Source organism: Pygocentrus nattereri, chromosome 7 (assembly GCF_015220715.1).
Source record: "Pygocentrus nattereri isolate fPygNat1 chromosome 7, fPygNat1.pri, whole genome shotgun sequence".
Lineage (NCBI taxonomy): Eukaryota > Metazoa > Chordata > Actinopteri > Characiformes > Serrasalmidae > Pygocentrus > Pygocentrus nattereri.
The window spans coordinates 4,734,713-4,756,313 of NC_051217.1; the positions used below are offsets into that span (position 1 = coordinate 4,734,713).

A 21,601-nucleotide genomic window follows, 5' to 3' on the forward strand; every position below is an offset into this window, starting at 1 on the left:
ATCTATAATATTGATTAGCTGTTACCACTCATAAAAGTGCAAAAAGCAACTTTTGCATATCCTCCCTGGTGCAACTTAGCATACCCACCCATTCATTAGACAAAGCAGCTGTGTGTGAAGTGGTTTTATCTGAGACCGTGCACTCCCTTTCTCAGCAGGAGCTGAAGCGGTGGCTATGTTGCCCTTCAAAGTGGAGTGGAACTAACGCAGAGGTGAGTCCATATGGCAGGCGAGATATGTGGAAACCATGGCTAATGTGCATTTTAAGAGGTGTCAGAATGGTCCACAAAAAACCAATACTCCATAATAACTCCTGGATGAAGCCATGCATGGAACACTGCCCGATTGATTCTGTGTTACCATGGCAGCGGCGCTGCGTAAATAGAGGAGTGGAGCACACAATCAGATGAAGAGAACCTGAGGTGGAGTTTGCATCCCCATGCCTATTCCCCACTGATCAGCCACACTGCCAATGTCTCTGTCTCAGTGCCTCACACCTCCGAATAATCATTATGGATGTTAATACCCTGAGAGGACTGGGGAACAGATAGCAAGGATTGGGAACCAATCGATTGTTCTTTCACTCACTGCAGCTCATAAGAACACCGTTCCATTTAGACTCCATGGTCCAAACTGATTAAACCCTCCAGCACTACAGTGAAAGTATACATGCGATTTCTTGCTTATAGGCCTGCTGTGTTGTGAAGGTGTCAGCGTGTTCCATATGAATTTCTTTTAAAGCTAAAGCTGAACTGAAGGTAAACGTAGCCTCTGGAACACGAATGTCTTACACAACTTATTAAACCTTTAGGCATTACTGTCAGACTAAACTTGTCAAGCACAGGGGCACATTTCCTCCAATATAGGCTGATTTGAAGGAGTCCAGCTCTGCAGCCATTATATGAGGAGATCAGAACAGAATCAGAATGCACAGTAGAATCATAACACACCACTGATATATACAGACAGGAAATATGTTTGATACGTATCATGTCAGTTTGAGGGCAACAGCAATTTGTTTTTAACAGAACTGATATATAGTGTTCTTCAAGCCACACTGGGCAAGTTTTGGAAACCTCTCTGTGGGTAATCTCATGCTTTGGACCACCTCACTGAGTGGTTGAATCTGATCATTGCAAGTATGTTGAAAATAGGAGTGAAGAAAATTGGTGAAGGACGTTCTGAAGATGTAAGTGAATTATCTATTATTGTCATCGTACCTTCATCAGTATAATGTTGATTTTGCATTAGACCTAAACATCAAGCCATGCTTGACATCTCTGACTTTAAAATGATTATTTCAGGATAACTCCAGCACAGAGACACCACATTTTAGCATGTGTGGTTTTCTCTAGACTCAGTAATGCTACTTCTTTCAATTATAGCGAAAAACCTTAAATAGTGCAGCTTTAAAAGTTTCATTATTTGTTAATGATTCTGCATAACGGTGTTACAAATAAAACAAATGTCCATCACCTTGGTGTAAGGGCTCTTATGTCAATTTAATAAAATTTACATTATAATACGTTTTGTCATCTTAAAAATATTGACATAAGTCGTTCATAAATACTCAAGTATTGTTTAAAAAACATCGAACACAGACATTTATGATTTATGAAGTTTTATTTTCAAGAGTTTAGCATGAATCTGACTGTAGTCTTACTATTCCTATCTGTAACTTGAGAGCCATGCTTTCAGTAAATCACTTTCTGTGAAAAACATTAGACTTATGGTGCTGCACCATCTCTAAATGGGTTTCAGTGCAAAAGGAAATAAATTAAAATATGATTAACAGGCATCAATATATGTATTTATAGCTTCCTAAACATTAACACACATCAAAAAATGGTGTCAGAAAAGTTTATTTGCCTGCTAAGATTATGCCCTGAAGTCCTGTCTTTCATCTTGTAATATTTTGAAGATTTTCAGCCTATTTATTAGCTGTAAGTATATTGACTGCTGGTGTGTTTACAGGTCACAGCTGGAGCCCATTAGTCTCTGATGTTAAAGCTACAAAAGCGGTCCCATATTTACTAATATTTTAGCTCAGGGGAAAAAATCAGCCCACTGATGATATTGCATTTTAGCATTTTCTGAACAAGGCCCTAAACTCACAGTGGGACACTTATTGGTCCCTTTTCATAAGAGAAAGCCTCCGAATGGGCTGAAAGCTCAGTAATATGGATGGCTGGATAAGACCTGATGAAGAAAGGAGAAGAAAAGCGCAGACAGATTGATGGGTAAACAGCAGGCTGTAGAAAAGCATCTCCCTGAGGAGGCGAGCAGCTCAAAACAGAGATGTGGGTGATGAATGGCTTGTAATAAGCTGGCGACTGTCTGACGGCCGCTGATCTAAGGTCCCTCTGCGATTAGACGCTTGCGTGTTTCCCCAGCACCAGTGTTGACAGGGGTGTGATCTGTGTGCTGATGTGTGTGAGGGTGGGGTGTCTCACTAGCAAACAGACAGCAGCACAGACTGAGGACTATATCAGTGCTGTTCAAACAGCTAATACAACATACAGCCATGCCACAATGGCTGCTCAGGAGCAGAGTTCACAACCAAAACCATCATCAATAATGACCACATATGACCATATAAGTGTACTTTAGGTTTACATTTACTGACTGTAGTCCATCTGTTGTTACGCAATTGATCAGCCACACTCTGTATTATTAATGGACAGGGAGCACTAAGGACCAAGATGTTATTTGTGTTGTGGATCATTCTCAGCAGTGACACCAACATTGCTAGTGACATAGTGTGTTGTGCTCATATAGATGTATCAGATATTGCAGTGGTCATTTCCTAATACTGTCAACACTTACTGTCCACTTTAGTAGCCACAAATTGATGGATGATGCTTGATAACAATGTTGTAAATGGATGAAATATTTTGTTCTAATGTTACTACAATGACATTCACTTCAAAAAGTCTTCTTGCCATTACCGACAGTTACTGAGTTTGTAAATGCTCTTATGATTCAAAATACTTGATACTTTGGGCTGATGGACTATTCTCAACCCAGCTGTGACACAGAGGTGTATGAAAAACCCTAGTGACGCTACCATGTTGGTGTAGATGCTGTCCTGACAGCTGTAAACCTAAATAATTCCTGGTCAGCTGTGGTCATTAAGTGGGCACTTTGCACCAGAGGGGACTCTCAAGCCTTTTCAGAGAAGGCCTAATGATTTCTGTGAAATAAAAAATACATGTCCGCAATATTTAGTTCATTTTTTATTTAATAGAATCAACAGAATTTTTTTGCAGTGTGGTATCTTTGTAGATACAGCTAGGAGGGCTCTCACATTGGTCGTGACTTCACGAGCTGGTTTGTTTCGGAATAAACACTAATATGATAAAGAACTGACAGAGGAATCAACCAATCCCAGTTTGATTTCCAGTGCCTGGGACCAATTTTGTGGGAAAAAAATTCACTGCCAATACGTCACTGACGGAATACCACAGGTAGTCTAACCAGGCTTTCCGTCAGTAATGGAACAGTGGCTGCTGCCACTGAAGCAGTCACTGTAAAAATGCTACATGCAAGGTATAATATATAGTAACGTGTCTTTTCCAATCATCAACTAAGATGTAGAATTTTATGATAAAGATGGTGTGATAATGCAAATGGTTGTTAGCCATGCTAAGATATTGCTCGAATCTCACAGGGATACAAGCAGAAATCCTTGTTGTTTTTTCCCAAATTTTTGATCAAATTTAGACATTTATGGACTGAACTGATACTCATAGTTGCCACTGCTTTCCATTGATGGAGAGGGTAGAGTGTTGCTGACAATGTTTTCTGTTTTTCATAGCAACAGAGGGGCTACAGTCAATAACTGTAAACTAATAAATGCACCGATATGGTGGGTGCAGCTAATAAAACGGCCAATGTATAATTACAAGGTAGGTAGGTTTGTAGGTATGACGTATCAAAAGAACTAGCAGCTCAGGGTCAAACTGTTTCCAGTACAGCATAATTAGTCTGATCAATAATTAGTCTGATTCTTTTGCATGCTAATATCATAACTCTGAGTTGATTGAAAATTGATTTAGTATAATGTGAAATAATGTCCAAGCAGAAAACTGCACAGCAGTAAAAAGACATCTCATATAAGAACAGCAGCAAATGAGAACAAACAGCATCAAGGCCAGACCTGTGATAATTACTGAATGAAAGGTATAAAGCGTGTCTCATGGCAGTTATTTAGCATTTAGCACAGATTGGGAAGCTGATAAGCAGGTGTTTATCGGTAGCGCTGCAGGTGCTGTGGTGGCTCTTGGCTGGCTGTGGCCACTCTCCCCAGAGCAGGGCTAGGTTAATCCCCCATCACTGCAGCACGCTAGGTAAAGACCTACATCTGCCTTGCCTCGGCTGCTGTCACACATCACGCTGCAGGCACTACAGCCGGATCCACCTTCATCTGATAATTAGTCCCATTTATCCTGTCTCTCCCCTCAGAGTGCGCTACACCATCCCCACACCGCAGCTTTCATCAGTAAAGCATTAAAGTTTTATAAGCATTAACTACTGTCTGACGACACTCGTTCTCAATGGGACAGCTCCCTAAAGCGGATGGGTCCTCATTACTCCAGCATGCTGAATCCTCCACTGCCTGCACGTCTGTCTGTCCTGTGCACTGAAGAAAGATAACACAGACAGGCCTATAGAACAGTATTATAAATCCAGACTTACTTAATATGACAAAAGTAAAAAAGAAAGCAATAGCAATTTAGCTATTTGCTTGTATGCATGCAAAAACAGAATGATTAAGAAAAAGAAATTGGAGCCACAGAACATCATGTCTGGAATCAGCTAAAGAGAAAATAATCTCTGTAATATGCCACATTCAGCCTGAATGGATGAAGATGGGAGGCTTATGTGTTGTTATTTTTTTCATCATTAATATTTTCAGGCATAACAGCCTGAAAGATTTGGAGATTTGCATTCAGTAAGCATGCAAGCAAGCTGTTTGTTCATTTGTTCTTAGCAAGAGCATGTGGAGCGTGCATAAACAATATGACATAGATAAGGCAGACGGTCTCTGATCTCATCCAACATTTCCTACAAATCGATCACATTCTGACGCTGACAGTGTGGTACAGTTTCTGCAGTGTAAACCCATGTACCATGATTTTCAATTAGTTTAAATCAATGATTCAGCCTAAAATTGAATCTATAATTTTGCACTTGCCCCAAATCTGCTCAATCAACCAAGATGTTTGGGGTACCAAGTCTGGGTAACACTTTAATTGGACCCTGCATCATCATAACATTGATGTAACCATGCCATAAACATGTCATGAGCGAAGTCATAAGCCGGAATGAGTTGCCATGACAGAGGATGTCAAGTAATATTACAATGTCATGTTGCCATTGTCATTACTGATTGTGATGATGTCATAATGTTTGATGTCATGACAGCTAACTGGAGTACAGTAGCAAAAACCTCCGTAGAATTTCATGACATCAAATATTAAGGCACGTGTCATGACAATTGATGGTAACACAGCACCCTTTTATCGCTGAATGAAATCTGTCATGGCAAAATATAGCATGAAGGTAGCATATGACACCTTCCATAACGTGTTTATGACATATCATTATGGTTATATCAATGTTATATAAATATATGTTACCAAAGTAATGTAGCTAACAAATAACAGATGCTAATACTCTACTACTTTTTCATCCACTTAAGGTTGTTAAACCTTTTATTACACACTTCTATAACCTACAAATAGCTCAACCAGTTTGCACTGATGCCCCTGTAGTTGTTGAATAATAAGCCTTAGTATGTAATAAGCCTGGGATTTTAAGGGGTTATAGGGACACTCCAGTCAAAATGAAAAATGTAACTATTGCTACATCAGTTGTAAACATGTGTACTTGCATCCATCATCAGTGCTGTCTCTAGAATGAGATTTTTTTTCAGTTTAAAGGCTAGAGCATACCCTTCTAGTGATGTATATTAAAGGTAGAAGGAACTTTGTAAAAACTACTGCTTACAAAACTACTTGGCTACCTACATACAAAAGTCTGCCAAAAGTCTGCCTTCACACACATATGAACTGGAGTGACATCCCATCCTTAATCCATAGGGTTAAATATGATATTGGCCCACCATTTGCAGCTATAACAGTTACAACTCTTCTGGGAAGGCTTTCCACAAGGTTTATGAAAGTGTTTATGGAAATTTTTGACCGTTCTTCCAGAAGCGCATATTTGAGGTCAGACACTGGTGTTGAACGAGAAGGCCTGGCTCACAGTCTCCGCTCTAATTCATCCCAATGCTGTTCTATCGGGTTGAGGTCAGGACTCTGTGCAGGCCAGTCAAGTTCTTCCACACCAAACTCGCTCATCCATGTCTTTAAGGACCTGCTTCGTGCACTGGTGCGCAGTCATGTTGGAACAGGAAGGGGCCGTCCCCAAACGGTTCCCACAAAGTTGGGAGCATGAAATTGTCCAAAATCTCTTGGTGCTGAAGCATTAAGAGTTCCTTTTACTGGAACTAAGGGGCCAACTCCTGAAAAACAACCCCACACCATAATCCCCCCCTCCACCAAACTTTACACCTGGCACAATGCAGTCAGACAAGTACCGTTCTCCTGGCAACTGCCAAACCCAGACTCATCCATCAGATTGCCAGACGGAGAAGTGTGATTCGTCACTCCAGAGAACACGTCTCCGCTGCTCTAGAGTCCAGTGGCGGTGCTTTACACCACTGCATTCGACGCTTTGCATTGCGCTTGATGATGTAAGGCTTGGATGTAGCTGCTTAACGTTGGAAACCCATTCCATGAAGCTCTGAAGGCCACATGAAGTTTGGAGGTCTGTGGTGATTGACTCTTGGAAAGTTGGTGACCTCTGTGCACTGTGTGCCTCAGCATCCGCTGACCCCGCTCTGTCATTTTACGTGGCCGACCACTTTGTGGCTGAGTTGCTGTCGTTCCCAATCGCTTCCACTTTGTTGTTCCTTTGTTTGAGGAAATTTCACGACTGGACTTGTTGTGCAGGTGGCATCCGATCACAGTACCATGCTGGAATTCACTGAGCTCCTGAGAGCGACCCATTCTTTCACTAATGTTTGTAGAAGCAGTCTGCAGGCCTAGGGGCTTGGGTTTATACACCTGTGGCCATGGAAGTGATTGGAACACCTGAATTCAATTACTTGGATTGTGAGTGAAAACTTTTGGCAATATAATGTATCTCATTTTAGTTTGGCTCCTTTACTCTGAGAAAATGGTTTTGACATCCACTTTCTACCTAATATAGATATTACACAGATAAAATTACTGTTCTCTTTATAATTGTCTTTGAGGTTGGAGTTATAGCAATGCTAGCTTGGTTGTATTCATTCGATTATAGCTTGGTAGCTAACAGGCATGATTAGCTGACAGCACAGGGATCCCCAAAGGTTGTATGATGTATTTGCATAATGTATGCTGTGAGCTGTAGTGAGAGCACACTGATGAATGGAAGCATGAAAACGATATGAAATGTGACTTCTGTGAAATCACTGAGCCTGAGGGATACAGTCCTGCACCACCACAGAAAACATATTACATGCTAGTTTATGCTAGAACGAGAATGCCTCTTTAAGTAAAGTCAAACAGGCTTTCGTGTCTATAAAATTCAACAAAAGCACAGAGAAAATCCAGGCCTTAAGCCGCCTGCTACGACTGTTCTTAGCTGCGCACTGCATTTTGTCCATTATATAGGTAACAGTAAATCATACAGACTCTGAAAAGATCAGGAAAGGGTATTTCAGATTGTTTAACAGCTCTGCATGGATTAAGAAAAGTGTGTGATAATTTAGGAATACAGCTTGCATAATGCTAACTAGCGGCTATAAGATTCTAGTGCATGTTAGCTACATTAGCCTAAGGAAATTTCTGGGAAATAGCTAATTGCACTTTTTTCTGAGCAATATTGCAGTGCAATAATCTATCCATCCATCCATTTTCAAATCCACATCTCCTTTTGGGGGGGGGTGTGGGTTTCCTCCGGGTTCTTCGGTTTCCTCCCACAGTCCAAAGACATGCAGTCAGGCCAATTGGACATGCTAAATTGCCCCTGGTTGTGAGTGACTGCCTGTGTCTGTCTGTCTGCCCTGCAATGGACTGACGACCTGTCCAGGGTGTATCCTGCCTTTCGCCAGAAGACTGCTAAATGTTATTATTTTCTGCAAATTCAGCTTCAGACATTTTGTCTCTAAGGAGACAAGCACATCCATTTTTTCAAGCTTGAGGCTTGAATGCTGAATGCATTGTGCCAGACTCCCTGTTTGTAAGCAGTCTGGCAGTCTGGGGCTGAAATTTTCAAGAGAACGTTGAAAAATGTAGAGTAGAATTAGAATGGCATCTTGTGCATTATTTTTTACTTGTGATTTCATATAAAAATAAATTATTGTTCAGTCTTATATCATCCTCATAACTCCAATGCAATAAAACATACTGAAGAAGCAAACTTTGGACATAATAATTCTTGGGTGATTGATTATATTTGAGGTCAGGGGAAAATGGAATAAATTAGATTTTTGGCTATCACTTTAGTGTCTTACCACACTGGTAGTGTTGGGTAGATGATGTGGAGCTAGATAAGTGTGGTTTTCAAGAGAAAAAAGTAGCTCATTCTATTGCACTGTAGCAGTCTGTATGTGAGTTTTCTGATGTCACATCAAGCCTTGGCCCTCTCTCTCTCTCTTTCTCTCTCTCTCTCACTCTTTCTTTCTGAAACTACTGCATTGCCCCTCTCTCCATTGTAACGGCCTTAATTAAAGATTAATGGCGGGGTATTCCCTGTGTGAAGAGTGGAGATAACTCCTCTCCCTGGGCTCTTCTTTAAAAACGCCTTGTCGCCAAGAGCGCTGGTGAAAGACAGAGAGAGAGAGTGGCAGTAGCATGGAGAACAAAGCGACCCTGGCCTTGAGACATGCAGGAAGCACACAGAAAACTGTGAGAATGGAGGGGGAAAGTGATGGGGTGTGTGTGTGTGTGTGCAGGAATGGGGGAGTCATTTCAATTATGGCTTGCAAAAAGACACAATCAACTCGTTTAAGGCCCCTCCGCTGTGGCTGCCTCTCTCCTCCCCTCCCAAGTGACAATTAAACCCTTCGTCTTCAGCAGCTCCTGTAAAGGCCTGGCTCAGAGGTGCTACCCATATTAGCCCTCTCCCCCTCTCCTCCTGCCTTTCTCTTTCCAGGCACAGCTGCTGAGAAGGCTGTGGAGAAGAAGAGAGGCAGGGTCAGACGTTTCTGAAATTATTCTCTTTCCAGTTTCCAGCTGCCCTGATTACATGCTGTCTACAGCGTCCATGCTCATGAATGTGGTGTGAATAATATTTCTTTGCCTTTTAGATGAAAAGCAGCACATGACTCTGGTATGTAACTTTAGATATAAGATACTGAGGATGTTTGGAGCCCAAATTGTATTTTTTTAGGTTGCAACTGAAGCTATGAGACTAAAGTTTGCTAACAAACACTAGAACTCAATAGTCTCCCAAATTGCCCAAATGGTTTCTGTAAAAACATATCCCAAAACATCCCTCAACCCACATCCAGATCTTCACTAAGGTCATCATAATGGCACTCCTACTCCAGGGGTGGTTTGTGAATGTAGACCTTGTTGACTATAGTGGCTGCCTGCAGTGGCTTAAGTGGGTTAAAAATGTGATGCATTTTTACAAAAAAATGAATTACATGACTGTTCAGTTCAGTATTATTGATATTATATTATTGACCATTCAGTTCAATCTATTAGCAATGTTAGCCTCACCGCTCCAATTCTAAACTAAATGAGCAAAATATGGACTACAAACTACATTTGGGGCAGGTGGAATGTTGTGTAAGTTAGATTTTTTGCCAAACTATTCTTTTAATATTTTATTTGCCATGTAATGTAGAGCAGCATAGCATTTTATTCCTCAGAAAAATCATTGGTTTGACCGAATTCACAATGATATCGTTTTAGTGTTTTCACGCATCATGTTACCTGACAATGCTGGCATCAACATTCACACAATGATGTTTCACTCTGATCTAGTTGGGGTATTTTTTTAATTACACAAACATTTCATCTCATCTAAATGGGCCAGTCAAATCACTTACAGATTACATAACCAGACATCCTCTGGTAAAATAATCCAGCTCAAATAGGGCTTAATAAATTAATGTGGTGGTAGCACTTAACTTGCTATGGAACAAAATAACATTTTTTCTTTATCAAAGACATTCAGTTGAAGAATGCCTGCAATACAAAGAAACAAAAGTGGGTGGCTAGCATGGTGGATAACACAATATCCCTGAAAATAAATAATAAATCCCTGAAAAATAGAGTTTAATTCCCTGCCCAAGTATGACCACTAAGAATCTTAAGAAATAGCCAAATGCATAATTCAGGGATGACCCAAAAATGCCCACTACAAACTTCAAATGTCCAAGTTTAGCCACAAAATGTCGAAATATACCACAAGGCACCACATAGCAAGCTTTTTGCAAACATATTTATGCAAATTTCATAGGAATGCTAGCAGAAAGTAGCATTATAGCGATGTTGCTAATTAGATAAAGGCTAATTATGAATCAAATTCAACTTTGCTGTGTAATTATATGCAAGGCCAGTACATGTATGAACAGAAACATTTTCTTTTTGCTATACTGGTATAATGCTATAATGCTATAGTGGTAATAATTTCAGGTCTATGGTGATAATATTATCACAGCTCCATTGTAAAACATAAGCTAATATCTGCCTTAACCCTAAACCCTAACCCTAAAACTTCTCTATGTCACATGTTTTTCAAAAATTTCAAAAATGTTTTCATCAACATAGTTAGCTCAAGTGTGCAAGCATTGGTAAGAAGGTACTTTATTAGTTGGTTTGAAATAAAAAAACATTACTGTGTAATTGGCATCACAAATCTCAAGGAATTAGGAAAAGTAATGAGAAAAGTTGAAGTATGCATTTTTAATTGAGAGGAAATTTTGTATTGACGGTAAACTAAACATTATATAAAATATCTAATCAATGTAATTGGGCTGACTTTTTTTTTTTTTTTTCAATTTTACTCATTGTAACCCTAAATACTCCACACGTAAAACATTATGTTTGTACAGGACGTCTCTGCAAATGTGTAATTCACGTGGCACTGTGGCAGATGTGTGTCAGGTGTTCAGCGCTGTTGAAGGAATTTTTGCATGATTATTTAGACGTCCATCTGCGTGTCCATAAAGCGTGTGTATTTTGTTTATCTCATGCAGTTAACTCACCTGGGAGGATATCTGTCTACAGGAGAGTGAGCAATATGTGATTAGGATAAAGATATGTCTAACTAGTCTGTGGTTAGAGGTATCTGCTTCCTTACAGTTACACTGTAGGTTGTGTGTGTGTGTGTGTGTGTGTGTGTGAGAGAGAGAGAGAGAGAGAGAGAGAGAGAGAGAGAGAGAGAGAGAGAGAGAGATTTGTGCTACAAGAGTGCATATCTTTGCTGCAGGGAAGGTCTGTGCAATTTGCTTCATTGACAGCAGACAGTAGGTTGAATTAGATCTCTATCCTGTGATCGGATGTCACTTCATCGCCTCTCTCCCCTCTCTGATTGGCCACCACTGCCCATACTCAGGCCCTAATTATTTACTGTGCTGTCATAGGACAAGGTCATGCTTGTTATACCATCATCCAATTCATACAATCAGATTTCTTACAAAGAGAACTAATCTCATTCCTTCACAAGCAATTATCTTGATCTGACCGGCTGCAGGACGATACGCTGCCCTGCCCAAGATGAAGGCGATGACTTTCATTTAGTACGAGGCATGGAATGTGGAGGAGCCCTGCAGCTAACTTAAACTGTCAATCTGTAGTGCCATCCAAAAATTTGAGCTAAAATAAACAGAGGTCTCAGCACTGGATCATGGCCAAAACAATTATGGAGTGCTAGCGTGGACACAACAGATGATGCTGGGGAGGACTACCACTTCCCTGGCACTCGTCCATGTCCTTTTCCATGGGAAACAGTTGACTTTTTTTATTATGTTATATGATATAAATATGTTATATTTTTTTCTTATATGTGAGCCAAGCGAGGACTTTTGCAGGAGAGCAACTGAGAAAATTCTAGTCTGAAGGGAGAGTAATGTAAATTTAATGAGACAATATGAAGGGGAAAAAAAACTTTTTTAAGTGCAAAATAGGAGCCATTACTGAGAAAAAACTGGGAAATGTTTCATTAACTGAGCCTCACTGATAGAATGAACAGTCTAAGCAGCCAGGGACATGGCTAAATCCAAATACCCTTTAAAGATAAGTCATGCTGTCTCAGTTCGTCAATTAAGCTCAATTTAAAAATAAAAATCACTTTATAAAATGCTCTGTTCTCAATGAATTGGCAGTGCTTAGTTAGCAGTTTGCTTAATCATAATGCAGATGTAGAATTTCTTTACGGTCTCTAACAGATGCCATTTGATTGAGTGTTTGTGTGTGTGTGTGTGTGTGTGTGTGTGTGTGTGTGTGTGTGTGTGTGTGTGTGTGTGTGTGTGTGTGTGTTTATACAGTTTTTATACACTGTTCTGTACAAAACTCAGAGGTCATTCTTCATTTCTTCAATCTACAGTCAACATCAAACAGCCGTTAAATACATGTTATTTATTTTCAGGAGACATTTCTGAGGAAATTAGATATATGAAAATTTACTTGCATAACAAAGAAGGAAGCCAAAGGAAAATATGAGAAAAAGTTGCAAAAAGGAAGATACTGAGAACACAGGCTTCTAACAATCCTGCAAGACATGCTCATCTTTGAGCTCTGCTCTTGTTTCAGATCTGAAAAAATCCATGTCTTTCTGACCATCTGTCCACTTTGAGGACAATCCTGTGAGTCTGAAAGGATGTGCAGCTGTCAAGAAGCCATTACTGAGGAAAGGAAATACAAAGAAGTTGCTGTTGTTCACAGAACAATTAACTGACCGTGCCATCCAGACCTCAGCATCACTGAATGTGTTTGAGATTATTTGGATTATGAGAAGTGGAAAATAGAATCAACTTCTAGGACTGAACTTTGGAGTTGGGGAAAAATATCCCTGCAGATTTCTTGGAAAAACTGAAAGTAAGTCTTCTGAAAAGAGTGAAAGCTATAATAAAGGCAAAGAGTGGACACACTAAACACTGAAAAAAGTGTTATTTCTTGAAGCTTCTTTGTAATTACTTTGTTTTCTGCCTTTTCCCTGATGCTAAAAATTTAACAAATTGTGCTTAATGGCAGTTTTGACATGTCTTGTTTACAAAAATGACCCTCAAAGAACCCTTGAAAGGATCTGAGAAAACCAAAGTGCTTCTTCCATGGTATCAAGCAAACAGCCCTTTTTGGCACCTTTATTGTGTTCTGTATGTAGATATTCATGTAAGGTACACCTACTATTATGGTTTTGTCCAGCTTGTAAAATTAAAATGTGTGAAAAAGAGCCGTATCACCTCTGTGTGTGTAGGAGTCCACATCTTACAGCACTGTTCTAGTTCTCCTCCTCTTGTGTTTCTCTATTGCCATCTTCTGGCCTGCAAGAGAAAATAAACTTTATTTCTTGGGTGTGTTTTAGAAATGCTTTGTTTGCTGAATCAAAGTTAAGGTGAATGTGCATTTCATGTTAATCTTATTATAGGCCTATACTATTAAATGCCTGTGGTCTCATGAGAATATCAGTTATATTTTAGGTGTTTTTCTTCTCCATTCTAATTACTTTGCTGTGTAACTAGCAGTAGTTCATTAAAGAAATGAAAAGAGTGCTCTATCTGACCATTGCAGTAATTAGAGGACGGTCGGCACAAACAGTTGGTGGAGTGTGTCCGATTACTGATCTTCAAACATATTGATAGCTTTTTATTATCAGTGTAAATAGCTAATGAACTGTGTCACCTTTAGAAATGTTATAATTACAGTGAAAAGCTTTGTATGATGTGGATTGAAATTCAGTCCTAAACGAGATTTTCTTAAGTCAGTCAACAAAAATGATAATCTGCGCTTACTAATTATTCTGGCCGTAATCGCTGCTGTAAGTTATAGTGCCTTTTTAGGAGCCTCAACTAGGGAGTATTTAAATCAGGAAGACACATTCTGAAATCAAGTGTGAATCAATGAAAACACTATATGTTATATATTACCTGGCTATAATATATATATCGTTTTTTTGTAATGAAGTACAATTCATTCATTTTTCAGCATCAGGAGATGGTATATAGATATATACACCTTTTTCAACGTTCAATGAACCTTCACATAATTTTGGTTCCAGAAAGAACCTTTCAGTGTTTTTTCTACAAAAGCTCAGAAGATCTTTATCTTTAGTCACTCTTAAAATGTTCATTCCGCAAGGGTTCTTTAGTAAAGAAAAAGGTTCCACATAGAACCATGAATACTCAAAAAACCCTGTGCATTCTTTGCATGGTGAAATTGTTCTACAGGTTGATGTCAAGTCTGCACCTATAGAAGAACCCTTTTTGGTCAAAAAGGTTCTTTCTGAGAACCATATAAAACATGTTCATGTTCTCCATCAATCTGAAGAGCCTTTTCATGAAGCTTTCAATCATGCACAGGGTTCTTAGAGTGTTAATGGTTGCACACAGTACCATTTTCTTTACTAACAAAAAACGTTGTAGAAGCATCTTTTTTAGGTGTGTACATTAATCAACCTGAGGAATTTGGCATCTTACTCTGAGTCAAAAATCAGATTAATCTTTCATATTATTTGATGTTCATTTTAATATTTCATGCTCTTTAAGAACATCTTGTTGCATCTTGGACTTTCTTGGACTTTGAATTTCTGCAGTGTTATTAATATTGAGTGTGAGGATGCTCCACTCCAGATCTCGCAGATGTTTTGGTCTTAAAGAAGCTTAAATTCTCCTAATGCGCCGTGTTTAGTACAGTCTTCTGGCGCCTCAGCGGACCTCACCACTGAACTTCTTTATACAGATAAGAAATAATCCATCGGTTCACACAACTAAAGTTTAGAATGGATTTCATTATCTGTGACCCTCAAGAAAAAACAATGTGAAAAAGGCAATTATTATAATATATAAAATGATTACTTACAAATAATGATGTGCATGTCTTAAATAGTTGAAAGATGTGTCATTTAATTCCATCAGAAGAAAAATAAATATACATTGGACAAATATAATAATCTTTCAAAGAAACATACAGTATTTGCTTGCTGATTTTATTTACATAGACTGTCCCTTGGCAAAAGATAACATGGGACAGATATGTGGAGGGACAAAGTGCTAAAGCAAACCAAGAGAAAACAGAAACGACCTATTACTGTTCAGATCTAGATCTACTGTGAAATTTGCCACATATTCACAGAATGTAAACCGTCTTTTTGGTGGTGGATACAGGGATCAGTAAAATGAGCTTCGTTTCAGAATATACGGCCTTCTTGCTTTGTTGGTGTGGAGCTGCCTCTTTAGAATGTATGGAGATTTTCTTTTCAGTGGGTTCTCACTGTTCTGATCCAGTTCGAAGTATTCTTCGTCAAAGTGGAGCTGAAAGAAGACACAGAGTGGAGAGGAAGAATGAAATACCAGCCTTCTCCTTCATAAACGTCAGTGAGACATGCGAGTGCTTGGTGTGTGTGGTAATAAGGCAGGTGTGTAAAGGTGGATGGAGTTAATGCAGTGTGGTGTGTTCTGATTGCTCATCAGCACAGAGCTGCTCTGAAGAGCTCTTGAGTGGGCTATGCGTGTAGAAGAATGTGGACTTATTAAACAGGCTGAGGATTTGAGTTAGAATTGGGGGGGGTCTGTACTGCCTGGTGTTTGATGCTGTTAAAATATGTGTAAAGACTACCTCACCAGAGTATCAGTGTGTGTGTGTGTGTGTGTGTGAGAGAGACCATGTATTTAGGTCTTAGTAGTAACAAAGTTTGAAGATATTGGAAAGTCTGAAAATGATATGTATTATATCAAACTCAATTTTTTACATCTTACACTGCTTGAGAATGCCAGCTGTCTTTTACATTGTGTGATCATTTCAAGAGGCATAGACCAATAGGAATGAGTCATTATCACTTGATTACATTAAAATGCATTAAAGTCTAGATGAATAGGAATTTATATTGTATTTTCCTTCTGTACTTATGAGTGAAAAGTTGCATTGGGAGAGTTTCTGAGCTAACTGAGCATTTCATTCAATGAGGGGGGTGGAGGCGGGGGGGGGGGTGCATGACGTTATTTGTTAATATTACGTTCATGACATTTTAATACACGCTTTAAAAGTTATTACTAAATAACATTTATTATAACCAGCAATTACATTGGCTACTAAACTTACTTGACAACTAAAACCTGTTTAGTTTCTGTTTCTAATTCTAAGCCTTTACATTCATTTGGAAGGAGGAAAACTGCTTTTAATGTCTGCCAGTAATGCTTTTCTTTTTTGGAAAGTATTTCTTAAGGAAGAGGAATTCAAACTTGAGTGTGTGTATCTCTCTCTCTCTCTCTCTCTCTCTCTCTCTCTCTCTCTCTCTCTCTCTCGCTCTCTCTCGCTCTCTCTCTCTCTTTCTCTCTTGCTCACTCAGACACACGTTCCCACCTCTCACAGTGACAGTGACAGAGAGAGAAGAAGAGAGAGGAAAGAGAGTGAAAGATAGAGAGGGAGAGTGATTTCTCTTTTTCCCTCTCTCTAATGTTCACTCTTTCTCTCTCTCATTCTCTTTCTCCCCCTTTCAATATCTCTCTTTCTGTTACAGATGCTCTTTTTCTTCACTTGTTTTTCTGCCTGTCTGTCTGTCTGTATGTCTGTCTCTCTCTCTCTCTCTCTCTCTCTCTCTCTCTCTCTCTCTCTCTCTCTCTCTCTCTCTCTCTCTCTCTCTCTCACCTCTCTGGGGTGCAGTACTCTGCAGAGAGTTTGGAGGTTGTACAGGTCCTGCAGTGTCTGGCTAAGGGCAGTGGTCAGTCTTTGCTCATAGGCTGTTTGAATCCCTTCAGTGTTCCAGTCCTGGTCCAGGTCGCTGATGCTCCCCAGCATCCTGCACATGTTCAGCAGGGGCAGCGGCCACATGGGGGCGCTGTGTCTACTCTGCTTTACCAAGACACGCAAACAGAAATCAGAGCTTCACATGCACTGCAACCCAACACAGCAGTAGACTGCTTTCTACATATTACAGCTTTTCTTGATTGCTAATTTAACATTTAACAGAACAGTTAACACAGATCTCACAGAAAGACCAGTTCATAGGCTAACTGTGCAAAACAAAACGTAAAGAAAATACTTTCATAGTTATAAACACAATTGCTAATAATCAGTTGCCATCAGGTCATCAACCTTTAGACAAATGTCATTATATAAAAATGACACACATACCTACTGACATTGTGAAACATGTGATCAATTCTACCAGAGATACTACAGATATCTGGCTCAAGGCAATTTACAGCACATCCTCATCCATCAAAAAACAAAAATAAAAAATCCATCCATCCATCCATCCATTTTCTAAGCCGCTTCTCCGTCAGGGTCGCGGGGGGTGCTGGAGCCTATCCCAGCAGTCTTCGGGCGGAAGGCAGGATACACCCTGGATGGGCCGCCAGTCCATCGCAGGGCAGACACACAGACACAGACAGACACTCACACACTCACACCTAGGGGCAATTTAGCATGTCCAATCAACCTGACTGTATGTCTTTGGACTGCGGGAGGAAACCGGAGAACCCGGAGGAAACCCACGCAGACACGGGGAGAACATGCAAACTCCACACAGAGAGGACCCCGGTCACCCAGCCGGGGGGGGAATAAAAAATCCACCTGAGATATTCAGAAATATTTGTTTTTGCTTTTTGCTTTTTTCATACTCACTGAAAAAGAGGAGAATAGTGGAAAGCAACATTGTGCCAAATGATGACAAACAGGAGTCCAGAGAGCAGGATGCTGGTATTTGTTGATAGAGTGATATGTAATAGATTTATACAATGTCTGACTTTCCTATTGAGGTTGTCAGGAATGTGTCTTCTTTCTGAATTTCATTGCACAATTTCACTGAGGCCTTCTGGTTAATCCACAGTTTATATTTCTACCGATACATGCAGGCCCTCCATCACTGCCGCTCCACTCTTGAAAAAAAGTAGTAAATATGTTTCTCTACAAATACTTAGAATTAAATCTCTTGCATTTCTTTGTGGGGAGGTTATACAGTATGTTGCACTGAAATGTATCACTGGTATAGGTTCCACATTGCCTTTTCACAGTGTTCTCTGTTAACTGTTCTGAATATATGGCTTCTGAGTGGACAAAAGTGTTTAAGCACCTGAGAAAACTAAAACAGTGATCGACTGTTAAATCGTAATTACTTTAACAAATGATTATTGTGGTTAAAATTCACTCACACTGGATTAAACGCATTTCCCTGCCTTCACTACCTCATGTTAAGCTGCGAGTGATTTATGACGTTTGCAGGAGCAGCCTAACTTCATCTAAGCTTGGCTTGAGGTCTAGAAATCCAATTTAGTGCCGCTGACTGAGTGGAGCGAGCTCGAATAATAAAGTGCTCTCGGATGATAAGAAGAAACATGATGGAAATTAAAATATCTTACGACTTCCTCTTCTATCCAATTAGCTTGGTTTAAAACTCACAGAGAACAAAACTCCATTCAGCAGTAGGACTGAGAGAGGGGGATTTGTTCAGCATGACAGATGGCTTTGTCTCCAGCTGAAGGATGAAGGATGGGGAAGTATCACTGTGTTTCCCACTCTCCCATACAGGATGGCTGGTAGACCACAGACCTGTTAGCCTGATCTCCGGCATTTAATTAATCTGGAACTGGTCGGGTTAAAATATTCCAGCATTTTTCAGTTTAATCCTAAACTACTGCATTTGTCAGTGTAGTCAGTTACCATGGACATGCATTTCCTTGTATACGCTTAAATGTGAACCACGTTTGGTTTCCTAAAACCCTTCAGTGGTTGGTTCTTCACAGCAGTGGACAGTCTGGGGATCCCTGAAGCAAACCATTTGCTTTGGAGAACCATTTTTAGAAAGGAGAGTGGGAAGAATGTTTAAAGAAGTTTAAAGAACCACCACATGATGTAAAGGTTTTAGAAAGAACCCTTAAATTGAAGCCAATAACAGAGGCCAGTGGACAGATGCTGGAACAAGTGGGAAGGTTTTAAGTCAATGAGTTTTGTGCAGAGAAATGCATTAAAATGATTGCTCATGGCAATCAATCATACGCTGCACATGCTGAAAACAGAGACTATTCCTTTAACAAAGTGTACTTTATCTAAATCCTCTAAGTATGTTCTTAATTAGATTCAGTGTAATCACACACATCCAACCTACCTCTGCTTTTTGAACAATTTGTGTCAGTTAGGCAAATTTGTGTAGAAAGTACTGCAATTGCTGTTAAGCACCGTAATGCTAGGGCTGTCCATCACAATCTCCACCTGCAACTGTTATTGTAAAACGCTGCTCAGTGGACCAGCACCCAGCAGCTGTATGATCGCAGCCAAAGGCATGTCACTTTGCTCAGCAATGGATCATAAAGCTCTGTTTTTCATTACAGTTTGATTGCGCTGCCCTTGGCTTAAGTACCATTGACTGCGTATTGCAGCACTACAGCAATCTTTTTGAATCTGCAGGTGTCATTGAAAGTCTAGGCGTTGTGACATAGGCTAGTAATCTGTGGTAAACCATGAGTAAGCCGATCAATGAAGTGATGTACGCTATTTAGTAGTGCCTTTCACTGTTGAAGCGATCCGGAAAACTGGTAAGTGAAGATTACGCTTTCAATTCATTTGAATTATCTATGATGTGACAGTGGGCTATTACTTTTATTGTGGGGAATGGAGGAATGTAAAAGTCTAGCACACTGATTATGTCTTATTCCTTGGCAAAATACTCTCATACTATTTTCATTTAACAGACAATCAACTATAATACACAAAAAAAAAATCACAAAATTAGCTCTGTTTAACTCTTTATTAATAGTATCACAACTTTCCAATATTTAGAAGCTTTTCTGGCTCTGAAGTTTAAAAAAAACCCTATCTGACAAACCTTACAGAGACAGATGAAAGTCATGGTGGCCTACAGAAAGGTTGGCTTGTGTGTCCTTCTGTTAAAGGGCAAATCAATAGATAAAAGATTTCCTGCTGATTACTAAGCCAGCTTTATACTCACTTTCACTGTTAACAGCTGTCCTACACCTGAACTCTTTGTACTTCTGAGAACTCACTTCATATCATCGAACATTTAAATGTTTTTTAAGTGAACTAGCCGGAACTGAAAGTGAAGAAAACAGGTGCAGAGAAACCATAACTGTACCTCTGAGTTGAAGAGGCTGCTCAGCATCTCCTCTTCCATTGCATCCTTCCCCTCATCAAGATCTGGAAATAAATCACAGCCATAAATAAACTTACAGAACAACAGACTACAGGTAAAACTAAATGAGCACAGGTGAATCAGGTGAATGGTAAAGACCCACCCAGTGATCATGTATGAAATATTTTCAGTTTAGACCCAAAATATATACAATAAATTCTCTCTGCACTCAGTGCAAGTCAAATAAATGTGCTGTGAATTCAGCTGAGCTGGCCATGCTCAATAAGCAGATGCAAGTCATATTTTTCAGTCAAAAAGACAGATTCTACATCATTTCTCTGATTTCATTTGCACTTAATTACAGATTACAGATCTTCACTTACATCTTTTCCATCTAAACGTATGTGATCTTTATTTTTTCATGCTGTTTTTCAGGCGAAATGCAGTGTGGACTCATTTTATCAGGACACTGTTCAATAAAACTGTCAGTGTAGTTCTTTCTCTCACTCTCTCTCTCCCTTTCTCTTTGAGCAAGTCTGCAGATGCAGACTGAACATTATGACACAGATGATCTGTTTGATAAAGATAAATTATAGGAAGCATTAAGTGAAAGAAAATACATTTGAATGTTTTCCCTAAACATGCACATGTAATTCACACCACACTGAATAGAATGTACATAAAATGCAATATAATGTTTTGCTCTTCTTGCTTTTTGATAAATTAATCAACAACTACCTAGAACTGGTGGGTAATATCCAGCATGTTTTATTTATTTATTGTTTTATAAAACCATAGTATATTTATAAATAAAACCTTGCTATGACCTAAATCAGTGGATCTTATCGGTGGTCCTGCACACCCCACGCACCATGTTGAGTTTTGTCCTACTCTGTCTTTATCAGTAACTTTGTTAGGAATTACAAAAGGATTCCTAGATAAATAGAATGAAGTGTGATACAAAACACAACACCTACAGAAATGCAGTCTCTGAAACAGCCCAGGACTGCCTGTGCAGCGACTGGTGTTCCTACCTGAGCTCAGTCCATTGCAGATCAAACAGAGGAGCACCACGAATGTCAACTGCACCTGCATCTTGCTGACAATCCTGCAGACTTCACAGCTTTAGGCCAGGCCCGAGTCCATAAGGTTAAAGGTCAAGGAGGGAGAGAAAGATTGGAGAGAGTGAAATAGAATGAAGGAGAGAGAGAGAAATGGAGATGAGTTGGGAGAGAAGTGGTCCAGCAGGCACTTTGCTCCTGGTTTCTTATCCAGCCTGAGTGCTGCGTGTTCT

At 39.6% G+C, this 21,601-nt stretch overlaps 1 protein-coding gene across 2 annotated transcripts; it reads right to left on the reverse strand.

Annotated features, from left to right (window-relative positions):
• Positions 1 to 15,189: 15,189 nt before the first annotated feature.
• On the reverse strand, positions 15,190 to 21,601 carry nts (neurotensin). Of its 2 annotated transcripts, none has more exons than XM_017695362.1 (4): positions 21,342 to 21,601; positions 20,311 to 20,372; positions 16,869 to 17,069; positions 15,190 to 15,535 (listed from the first exon to the last, which is right to left on the reverse strand). In XM_017695362.1, the coding sequence occupies exons 1-4, from the start codon at positions 21,400 to 21,402 to the stop codon at positions 15,392 to 15,394; spliced, it is 468 nt and encodes a 155-aa protein (XP_017550851.1). In that variant the 5' UTR covers positions 21,403 to 21,601; the 3' UTR covers positions 15,190 to 15,391. The 2 variants fall into 2 exon arrangements, with proteins under 2 accessions (XP_017550851.1, XP_017550766.1); XM_017695277.1 differs by having other exon boundaries at positions 16,869 to 17,072.